Source organism: Dicentrarchus labrax, unplaced genomic scaffold (genome assembly GCF_905237075.1).
Source record: "Dicentrarchus labrax unplaced genomic scaffold, dlabrax2021, whole genome shotgun sequence".
Lineage (NCBI taxonomy): Eukaryota > Metazoa > Chordata > Actinopteri > Moronidae > Dicentrarchus > Dicentrarchus labrax.
The window spans coordinates 16,213,536-16,225,087 of NW_026136724.1; the positions used below are offsets into that span (position 1 = coordinate 16,213,536).

Here is an 11,552-nt window from a genome sequence, read left to right on the forward strand (position 1 = left end):
CAGCAGTGTTCGAGGATCAATTTCACGCCTGGACCGCAGTGCCGTTACATCACCAACATTGATGGCACATCCCCTCTTATTTTGGCACATCCTGCCTTGTGCTGCTACCCATGAATGCTATTGTAACACAGTAACGGCAACAGAAAGAAGGTTGGGGAGGCGTAGTAGGGCTGCAGCCTCAGCAAACCCCAGCCCTAAAGCCACCTGTCAGGGAGGCAGCTTGCTAGTTTAAAGAGGGATCTGTTACGGCCCAGCTAGCAGCACAAAAACAGGTCACCTGAGCCCTGGCTTCTCCTCCCAGCTGAGATACCATGTGACTGTGTTGGGCCCCAGAGCCAGGCAGCTTTGTCTCTGGGTCTCTCAGGGTCTGGGTACCACACAACTGAGATCACTGGAGACCAGGCCCCAACCACATGGTGAGGTGTGTAGCTAAAGAGACACGCTTTACCTACACAGAGGTGCTACTGTTTCAGTGATGAGAGTTTATTGTCTGGAGACAGGGACGAGCATAACAACAAGGGGAGCTCTTCCAAGAGTAGGAAGAGTGTCAAAGAGAAAGCTGATGAAGCTGTGGCCTTCATCTGCCCTATCAATATGCCAATACACCAATAGACATCCTGTGCAACTGCTTGACTTTTTTTTTTTTTTTTTTATTGTCTCTACCTCTTTGCTGAGCATACTGAAAAATGAAATAGTTTTGTGCTCCGCTTGTGGCTATTTGACCGTACGTGTGTCTGAGAGTCTGTCTAGGGGTTAGGTTGAGAGGAAAGGTGTGTCATCGGAGACTGCTATGACTCCCTGCTGCCTGCCAGAGTGCCCTGTCCCTATGGCAGAGGGGGAGTGGCGGCTCACCTCCTGCTCCCGTCACCATCTCTGTCAACACAGCAAGCAAACACACACTTTGCTGCACAAGGCAACCAGGGCACACATACAGCCAGTCAGGTATTTAACACTGTCAGTTCCAATATCAAGTAGACAGAGAGAGACAGAAAAAAAAAAGGAGCGAGTATCAGGACAAAGGCCTCTGATCCTTTTAAAAAGGAAGAACAAGATGGCTGGGGATTTTGTGTATTATGTAGCAGAGACAGATTAGGCACTGTAGGGCCTTCTTACTCATCTAGTAGTAATAAACCCTCCACAGAAGAAAAGACCCTTTGCCACTTACAAGTCTATGTGAGCCTTATCCACAGGCAGCTGAACTTCATTACGACAACACTGACACTCAATGGGTAGAAGCTATACAGACCATACGAGCGCTTAGTGGTGTTTATGGTATGAAAAATGATACAGCGACATGAAACAAACCCTCTTTTTTTCCCCCTGCCTATTTCACATGGTATGGTTGCAGGGTTGTAGAGGCCTGTGTCATGCATTACTCCTGCTACTGACAGACGCTTCAGTCGAACTGGCACCATTGTATGATACACCTATTAGTCTCACGCTGTCGGTCCGCACTGAGGTTGACGACGATACAACACCCTCGCTGAACAGCCACAAACGTGTCCATCACATCTGTGTTGTTGATAGTTTGAACTACAACGTAAGCACACTGGAGATTTAAAGTGCTTCAGCAACATTTACATTTTACTTTAACTGACATTAAAATTATCAGGAGGAAAAGGGGAAATAAATGCGACTTGGCAACAGGCATGGAGAGGCATTTGAGCTGAACAAAGTTTGTCCCACAGGGTGACGTAGAGGAAAGGACAGCTGTGCCACCCCATCGCAAGACATAGTGAGAGTCCACAGCCTTGAAAACACTATCCTGGAAACGAGCTTTGATTTGGTTCCCTCGCTGTTTTATATTTTTAATGTGTTAATATTTGATGTAGACATTGTTAAATGTAATTTTATGGTCGCAATAACAAACAAATTTGTGGCCTGCAGCATTAACGAACATTCAATTTGAATATATATCTTATTATATGGGATTGCGCCGAGGCAATCTGCAAGATTTGTATTTTTCTTTCTACTATTATGTACTTGGAAGTATTCTGTCCAATTGTAGGCTATAATATTACCTTTCGAATATAAAAGTCAGATCAAAACACTGACTGGGACGTTTCTAGCACTTTATTTTGTCTAATATAAGTGATTTTCCACAACAAGTACAAAACCTGGGTTCTCTTATGTAGTTTGAGCTATTTAAACAAATATTCAACTGATTTCTCACTACAAACACCAAACTAGTTCTTGTTAACCAACACTGACACTCAAAATTCAAATTATTAACCATCATAACTAACAAACACATCCCGGTGTGTTTCTATAAAATATTGAGGGGTGACGGGCTAAAAAGAAAACAGTATAAAGGAAATACAAAAACATGAGTGTGTGTGGGGGAGAGACAGACTACATAAGGTTAAACTTAAACCATAAATAGGATTTCATGGGGTTAATATGCAGCAAAGGAGCAAGTCTGCCACATATTTATCTTGACAAAGAGTTCTATTTGTAAACCTCTGTGAAGCTCAATGCTGTCACACACACACACACACAAAAAGTACAAATGCTCTCTCTGTGATATTTTAGAGTTGCAAGTACTTGTGTCTAATTTTCAAATCACAATAAAAAAAAAAACCTCATGTCCCAAGACTACAACACGAAACACAAGCAATAGCATAAGCAGTGACGCATGTTACAGGGATACTATGCTATTCCGATTTGGGAACAGGCACCACAGCATCAGTGATTGTAACTCTGACGAGCCAAAAAAACAAAAAACAAAAAAGAAAGCGCAGTATTTTCGAGACATGATCTTAGATTATTTGACGTTATTGTTATGCCTCACCTCAACTAAAATACAAAAAAAAAAAAAAAAACATGTGTTGTGTAGTTGCTTCCCAGTGAGTATGTCGGCGCTGCAGTCAGTCCTGCCGATAGGGGTGTGGAGGGTACAACGTTGCTATTATGTTACCACAACACCCTGGTGCTGTCGCCATTTTCATAGCGCTTTTCTCAGGACGGCGAGACAATCGTGTGGCCAGGGGAGCCTCGCCAAGGGAAGAAAATCCCCAAGAATGCATTCAATCGCCTCTTTCATACACTCTACCTTAAGTATCACTCCTGTCGGTACAGTCTCTGTGTTATTACCATTAGAGTTTTTTGTGAATTCGTCGAAAGCAAAGCCAGCAAGCTAATCGGCTAGCAATTACGGCCAGCAATGGCCTCTGGAAATGTAGCAGGCTAAATGTAAATGGCAGTCGGAGTACAAGCGAAGCACGAAGCGCCTTTAAAAAAAAAAAAAAAAAAAAAAGCAATGCAGAAAAGAAGCCACGTTTAACACAGTTATATATGTATTATCTTTGGGGAGGGAGGTGTAAATAAAAGGCCAAAGTAAAAAGGAAAGTAACAGAGCTAGTGGTGATCAACGGGAGCTAAAGGCTTAATGCGTAGTGGGGGGTTTTAGGTTAGCAATGCAAGCTAATACCCGACACGAAAAAAGAAGTGGATTAATACTTGGCTCCGGCACAAACAGGAAAAGAGCGACACTATCACCGCCGAGAGGTAGCTGCTTTTTTTGGGGAGGAGGAGGAGGAGGATGGGGGGGGGTTGCAAAGCCGATTGAACATGCATACGGTAATTAGTTTCAGGTCAGGTGAAACAACCGATTGCGACAGTACAGTTCAGCATGGCGAGGGGTTGCCAGTCGAGATGGAGTTACAAACTGTATGACTGGGGCGAGATGCCCCAAACGGAACATCCCCTCCCCCACGCTTGCAGCATTTGAACCCAATACACCCTGAATCTAAATTAAGTGATGTGTGGGTTTTTTTTTTTAAAAGTCAGATTATAACAAACAGTTCCTCGTTTTGACATTGGCTCTGTTCTTGATTTCACCTGGTCATAACTGCGATCCTATAAAAGCTCGGTCGCCTATGAGATTACTGCGCAATGTAGCTAGGGTATTTGAGCTATTTTAAAAAACAGCTGGTTTTGTTTTGAATCGACTAGGACACAACAGACTTAACATCTTTACACACACACATACAGATCTGTTTACATGCATGTAAAAGCTCATTGTTCTCCGGCTTTTGAACGGGTGGCATTGTATGACATTTTCGCTGAACGGAAATAATGTCCCGTGCTCTTGAGTGAACAGGATGGGGGAGCCACCACGACAAATTCAAGTTTGTAACTAATGCTAAATGTAGCTACTGTTTTCATGCTGGGTTGACAATGTTACAAACGTTGTATTGAAGTATCAGGAGAGAGAGAGAGAGTGTGGGGGGGTGTCTAAAAACAGAAGTGGCGCGTTTGCTGACAGCTGCGAGGACCTTAGCTAAACGTAAAGTAAATTATCTGGTTGGAAAATAAGCGGTATATTTGGGAGGTCACATTATTTACACTAACGCATGAAACCGTGCGCAATACGGCCCCGCAGTGTGTCAAAACTAAACACCAAGCGAGTCCCCATCTGGATCTACTTCTCCTGACTAGTATTATGTCATTATTTTTTATTTTAGTTCACTTACTGGCGATGCTAACTTGTTGTTGACCGAAGACGATGCACGTTTTAAAGGCTACGGGTCGGGCTTTAAGCTCAAATTGCAGCGTTTGTCGCCTTCGCGTTAAACGTCGTTTTTAAAATGTGTGTTTACACCGAGCACCACGACCTGTAGGACAACATTTACCCGATAAAAGCTCTTGTCTCGTTTGCTGCCACACGACCAACGAGAAAGTCAAGAGAGCCCCCCTTTGCTCGCTCTGGGTCGAGCTAATTTGAGCTAGTAGCATGCGCTAGCTAAAGCAAGTAGTCTCTTTGGCGTTACCTTCGTCAACTTGACACTCACAATGGAAACTTGCGTCATCGAGTGAGCAGTTTTTCTTTAAATAAATAGATTAAGAAGAAGATAAAATAGGAGGAAGAAGGGGTGTTGACGTCTACAAACCCCCTGGACTAACGGTGCTAGCAGGCTAACCTCAGCTGATACTACGTTAGCCAGCATCAGCATGATGAGCCTAGCCAGCTAACTAACGCCAACAATAGGTCGGATTTTTATTTTATTTTTTAATTACTCCATTTAAAAAAAACAACCACCACTTGATGCAGTTTTTTTTTTTTAACTCACCGTTTTATGTCCACTCTGGAGGATCTGAATAGCGAGTGAGGGGACCTGGGTAAGACCCCCGTCGCTTTCCACACAGCTTCCACAACCAAAACAATACTTCTGTCCACACACTGCGGATCCCTCGCAAAGCTTTAAAATGTTTGTATTTAAACGTGTCCGCTAACGAGTGCCCTCCTGTGGGAAATCCCTTGCTTCTTGTTGTACGCGGTGGCACAAAATTTGACTGGGAATGAACTCGTAACCGTTAAAACTGTGCCCGAGTCAACGGCGACTTTTTTAGAAATTAGATCCCCTCAAACCTCTTTTCCCTTTGCAAAAATGGCGGCCCTGCCAGGACTGCCGAGACTCCGCCTCCCCTCCTCTCCCCTCCCTCCCCTTCACTAAACCCCGAGCTCCGCCTCCTCATCCCGCGGGGCTACCCTCTCGGTTTTACAGGGGCACCGTGACCGTGCTCTGATGCGCGTTCACGACTGCGATTCCTCAAGTCTCTGCTATTTCTGTCGGCAACGGTCTGGATTTAACTTGTGCTGCACTCTTGATTTTAATCAGGTAGACATTCAGTGAAGAGAAAAAAAAAGAAAAGAAAAGAGTGGACCCTTGCGTGATAATTAGACTTGAAGTCATAATACAGGTGGCTTCGTTTTCTTTTTCAGGATTTAAAACAAAAAAAACAACAAACAAAAGCCAAATCTTGCAGCATGTGTTGCAGCACATTGTGCAGGTCACAGGCAACACAATGTGGTGTGCTGGTTGCATTAATGCCGGTGCTATCTTCACGATCATCTTGTGAAAGTGGAGTCAGCTGTGGGAAGGTTTTTATCAGCAGGTTTTGTTTTAAACTAATTGTTGTTTCCCCTCCTGTTTCCTCCTTTTCCTCTCAGGGTGAAAAAAAAGGGGAAAAAGGGGGGGGGGGTATGGTACAAGCTCAGCTCTGGTATTTTTTGCCTCAACCCGAACCCACACATCCCCAGTTTATATGACATTTAATCTCTTCAAGGTTTTTGATTTGTTGAGGTGTGTTTTTCTTTGAGAAACAGAGGATTTGTTGACCGAGTAGGCCAGTCCAGATCATCTATACCGCCATAGAAGACCACCACAATGACACTCACCTTACAAAACCAAAATATGGCTATTCTGGACCTAAATCTGTTATTTTATCACTGGCATGGCTGAAAAGGAGCACCTAAATCAGCTACACAACACAGTAGGAGGCAACTAAAGCTGTTATGTAACCCCTTACACAAGAGCAACGTTTTGTATATTGAAACTGATGTCAGGAAGGGGGGGTAGCCTATGAAACACTGACCAATGAGATTAAATCACAGACAAAGAACACAGACCATACAGAAAATATTCAGAGGGCTACCAACATTAACTTGAACTTGTCACAAATCGTATTAATTAGTGTTTGTGTAGCTGAAAGTTAAGAAAAAGCAAGAAAGCACAATTCATACTGGGATTAAAGTCCAAATATAAAGTGAAAACAATAATAGAATAAAGACAAGGTGTAAAGAAACTCACATTTAGAGTTGAATTATACTCAAACTCAAGCTTTAGAATCATAAACCCCCCCCTAAATTAAAGCTTCTGTTAAATATATTATATTTTGTGGATGTTTTATGACCTATAATCATCACCTAGTAGTAGTACTTGCAATTTACAACCCCATTTGATTCATTTTAAACAAACCACAGCAAATTGGACATAAGCTGACGCACGTTTGACACTCGAAAAAATAAATAAATAAATAAATAATTCTACTAATTTTCCCGACAGCCTTATTATCGTGGTGAATCGGAGGTTATTGTCAGAAAAATATGTCTGTAGAAATCCCTTTGACATCATATGTCGGTAAAAGGATGCTCTCATCGTTTCCATTATTTGACCCTCCCCCACCCTAAACCGCATCCCCCCGCGCATGCGCACTCGCACAGGACCGCTGCAAACTGCCGGCGCACGGGCGACTGAGGTTGTGTGAAATAAACTTGTGGGAGGACGGAGGTGAAAAGTTATGGCCGACCGAGCCACAACCTCACCCGCTTCTTCTGAACGGAAATGTGCGCAAACGGCTGGTTTTTTTTTTTTGGGAGGATGAAGCGATTAAACGGTCAAACTGTCGATTTTTTTTTTTTTTTTTTTTTAAAAACCGGAGAAGATGGCCGTTCTTGCCCATCGCGCTTTCGTTCTGAAGCAGACCTGTTTTATGTTATGATAATGGCGCCCAGATTAATATTTGTCCAAAAGCAACTGATGAAAACTGTTTTTTTTTTTTTTGGGTTGTGAGAAACGGTTGGTTTCTGATGACATCATGCAGCTAGTATTTGTGGGCGGGCTCTGAGCTGTGAGGGGAGAGGGGTGCAACCGGAGAGCAGCTACAACCCGGCGCCATTAGGTAACAACATAACGTGTGTGTGTAACTTATTAAAGAGGTTTTCCGACGGGTAAAAAGCTAGACACGACTATATCTGTTATCAAAGAAGTGGAGGATTTAGTATTTGCGACGGGCGGTTTTAAAAAAAAAAAAAAAGTGACTTCCTTTTTGGTGAAATCACCTATCGTTGTCGACGGGGAACAAGATGGCGTCGAGGATTCTTTTCTTTTAGTGCACGGGTCGCGCACTCATGGGCGGCGGCGCCGTGCGCGTTCACGCCACAGTGTTATTATTTCCTGTTTTCATATCCTGAGAAGTTCTTATTTAATTCACAACCACAGCAACCCCTTCCCCTCCTCACCCTCACCCTCACCCCCTTTACGTTTGTTTGTGGTGGTGTGAGTTGTACTGGCCAACAAAACCATATTTAACCGTGGAAATGTGGTTTGAATCCTCGAAACCATTTATTTCTACCATGTGTTTTGAGTGTTTTGGTGGTCTATGTGTGTGTTTGTGTTTGTGTGTGTGTGTATATATCCCAGTTTCATAAGCACACACCCTTATTAAACGTCTTAGCTCTTAGATTAGGTAAAGTTAAGTGTGTGTAACACAAAAGCAGTACATGATCCGGATGAATTCACCCATACCAGCTTTATTTAGCATTTGACCCCATCTAGTGGGCCATGCAGGTAAAACTGATGAGTTGATATAAAATGTTTTTTCACCTTTTAATTTATTTATTTTTGTTTGAAATGTTGAGTTATGTACCTGTATTTACTTTATTTCTATCTCGAATTGATGTGTCTTATTGTTTTTATAGATTTATTGTGTCCTTGTACTTAAATGTCTATTCATATAATGACATTTTTAACTGTTTTAATTTAAAATGAATGCTTTTAACTGCCCAGAAACTGTTATCTTACGTTTTAATCAAATGGTTGCAGCCACAACACCTTAACATAAAAACAATGGCAACCAAAGGGAGAATTAGATGTTTTTTTATGGAGAAAGTCACAGCAAAAATTGGACAGATTTATCGATATATAGCCATGTAAACAAACTGCTATGTCTATTTATTTATTTATATATATATATATAAAATGATTTTTGAATTATTGTCTATTTTATGAAATTCACATATGATGCCTTAAGAAAACGTGGACATGTTTACTTTTTAATTAAAGTAATGTATTGATTGTTTAGCACGAATAAAAGGTCAAACTAATCGAGAAAACTCCCAAGTGTATTTGTGAATCTCACACACACTCGCTTTGCATATAGAGTTACACACATTCAACCTTTACGACCCCAAATGACCCAATCACAGATCAGTCAAGGAGAGAAAAGACAAAGTGTCTCTCACTGAGGGACATTTTGTGTCTAAATGAAAAACAGAAACTATCAACTTTAATTTATAGTTAATTTCAAAATATTTGCAGGGGAAACTATACAGCAAATACAGCTGAACTCAAAGGGGAAGTCGTGTTCAGAGCAGAACAGAAGAGGGCGTTGTGTTTTAAGCAGGAAACTGTCAAACATGTATTAATAGACTGCAGCAAATGTGATCCAAGGAAGGGAATTCATATCAGCATTTAATGAGGGACATAATATTACATCTACCTGGAAAGAAATCAAGTACATGATGGTTTAATTATTTAAAAATAACAGGAAAAATAGAGAGAATTTAGTTTGCTTTTATTTATTTATTTATTTATATATTTATTTATTTTCCTGCTGCGCTACCTTCAAGTCCCGCAGGTGGCGGTAACGCGCCTACAAGCTGATTTACCAACCGCTATTAAAAACCAAAGAAGAAGCCGACTTAAGCCAATTAGCGCAAAGGAACAACGGACGTCGGTATTTTTCGTCCAATCACAGAGGTCGTTACTCGGAGGTCGTTTTTTCTTTTTTATTGACAAGCAGAGAAGGTGACTCCTCGGCGAGCAGGGTAGTAGCTCGCACAAATCTTAACAAATAACCCAAAAGAAGAGTGGTTTTCCGGGGAGAGCGACCATGTCTTCTTTGGGAAGGGCGTTGGGAGTCCTTCGAGCCGGAACTCTGCTCATGAGCCGCGGACCACAAAGAATAACGACCAGAAAGTAAGTACCGTGAAGACGGCTAGCTGTAGCAACAACGGCCGGGTGTCAGTCCCCATTATCGGACACTGGCTCTTAATGGTTTGTGTGTGCTAGGGCTGGCGGTGGACCCCCCAATAAGCTGCTCTACAGGGAGTGTCCGGATATATCGACGAAGCAGAAGTTCGATTCCGAGCTCCTCGGCGGGTTTATGTGGTTTTGGATCCTTTGGCACTTATGGCACGACACTGATGCTGTCACGGTGAGTGAACGCGTTGTGTACAGTCCAGACGAAACTTGCAGCTTGTTTGTTGAAGGTGAAATGTGACACAGCAGCGTTGTAATGAAGTGTTGTAGAGAGATTAAAGAAGTGTGTTCTTCAGGTTTGAGAAGGTGTGTTTGTTTGGTGCAGGAAAGTAACGATATCAGGATTTTAATCGTTATTTTAAGGGGGGGGAGTTAAATTAGGAATGCATAAATGATCATTCCCACATACATAGGGAGTCATATCCAGTGGATATTCAGAGTTCAGATGAGGCGCAGATCTAAAATAGGGTCCTGGAAAGTTTCTACACTCAATAAATGTACTTTATTCACCAGCATCACAAAGCTGGTAATCCTGTTAACTTTGATTTAAACTTCCAATCTATTGCTTTACCCAGGAACTAGTTGTAGGAACAGTTACTCCTCCAAACTAGTTACAACCTTAGTTTTGTTGTCACCCCCCTACTGTCACGTTTAATAAACAAAACTGGATTTAAATTGAGGACACAGAGAACTATTGGAGCTTCTGGCTGGAGGACTTTCCGTCTTTGAGACCGATCCTTCAGAGGCAACAGAAGATATAGTAGAAAAGTGTAGTGTCTCTCTAAATAACAGAAGTCTTTTAAAATACTGTGTCCCGTCATCAGTGATTTTCATTCAACCTGTAACTTTAATGGATTCATAGGCTGCTGGAAAAAAGCTAGTTTGAAACTTTAGCTGCACAAATACTTTTGTGTTTCGGAGAGAAAGGGCACATCTACCAATATTGTGGGGGTGAAGCAGAAAAGTAATATAACAAGCAGTGTAACTAATAAGCTTTGGCAGGGAGTAATAAGTAATTTACATTTTTCCAGTAAGGAGCCCAACACTGATGTGGAAGAGTATAAAGTGAAATAAAGTAAATGACATTAGTTATTACTATTTGGTTATGGCGACGGCAATGTCATCTTGTTTCTGCAACCGAAGCAGAACTAAGATGAAGAGTATTAATATCTGATGAGGTCAGTATGACTGAAATGGTGCATTTAAAATCAGGTAAGCTGAATAACAGTGGGTGGATTTTCTATTATCAATCATCATAAAGTTGCCTCTATTACTCTGAGCTACAGTGATAGGATAACAATGGAGTCCTGCTTTTTGCGTAGTTAGAATACAGCTATAATTGTATTTAGTGTGGTAAACTATCCCAGTGTTTTAAAAGTGGAAAAGGAAAGCCGGGAATGTTAAAGTGATTCTGTTGACCTATAAAAGTATCTATTGCTCTTTAGTCTTCATTACTTTCAGTCAGGATCCTGTAGGAATGATGACTCAGTTTATCCAGTGAGCTGATTGTTCTGTTCAGTTTCAATAAAAAGATTCTTCCCACGTCCACAGGGTCATTTCCCATGGCCTGATGCTTCCCAATGGACGGACGAGGAGCTCGGAATTCCACCAGATGATGAGGAATAAGGTGATTTCCTCAGTTTCCTTTAAATGAATAGGGGTATGCTTACTTATCAGGACAACAGTTTTTTTTTTTTCCTTGCAAGAGATAAAGACAAAAGGGTTAGCTCACTTCCTCTCAACTGATTTTTATTATTCTTGTCTTTTATTTTTAGGTCACCATGAGGGATTCGAGCTGCTGGGAAAGTTTTTGTGGAAATCTTCAGGATATTCGTAAAGCTATTGTTCTACATAAGACTAATAAATGTCTCTGTAAATATGTTAATCTGTTGACTTTTTATGTAAAACCGCAGTATAACTTAAATTACAATTTTACAGCTAGTGTGT

At 41.5% G+C, this 11,552-nt stretch overlaps 2 protein-coding genes across 2 annotated transcripts in view; one reads left to right on the forward strand and one right to left on the reverse strand.

The window, feature by feature from the left end:
• kmt2e (lysine (K)-specific methyltransferase 2E) overlaps positions 1 to 5,397 on the reverse strand; it is a 28,870-nt gene extending 23,473 nt beyond the window's left edge. The window contains 1 exon segment of the mRNA XM_051392248.1: positions 5,073 to 5,397. The gene's annotated coding sequence lies outside the window, so the exon portion shown is untranslated.
• Positions 5,398 to 9,341: 3,944 nt separating this feature from the next.
• ndufb2 (NADH:ubiquinone oxidoreductase subunit B2) lies at positions 9,342 to 11,490 on the forward strand. The gene is made up of 4 exons (XM_051392285.1): positions 9,342 to 9,542; positions 9,636 to 9,780; positions 11,157 to 11,232; positions 11,381 to 11,490. The coding sequence occupies exons 1-3, from the start codon at positions 9,457 to 9,459 to the stop codon at positions 11,229 to 11,231; spliced, it is 306 nt and encodes a 101-aa protein (XP_051248245.1). The 5' UTR covers positions 9,342 to 9,456; the 3' UTR covers position 11,232; positions 11,381 to 11,490.
• Positions 11,491 to 11,552: the final 62 nt, after the last annotated feature.

What these genes read in the sequence shown, in the direction of transcription:
- ndufb2 (XM_051392285.1), top strand. Translation starts at nt 9,457, where the DNA reads ATGTCTTCTTTGGGAAGGGCGTTGGGAGTCCTTCGAGCCGGAACTCTG. An exon ending in CAAAGAATAACGACCAGAAA is followed by an intron (nt 9,543 to 9,635) that starts GTAAGTACCGTG and finishes TGTGTGTGCTAG; the next exon opens with GGCTGGCGGTGGACCCCCCA. An exon ending in ACGACACTGATGCTGTCACG is followed by an intron (nt 9,781 to 11,156) that starts GTGAGTGAACGC and finishes CCACGTCCACAG; the next exon opens with GGTCATTTCCCATGGCCTGA.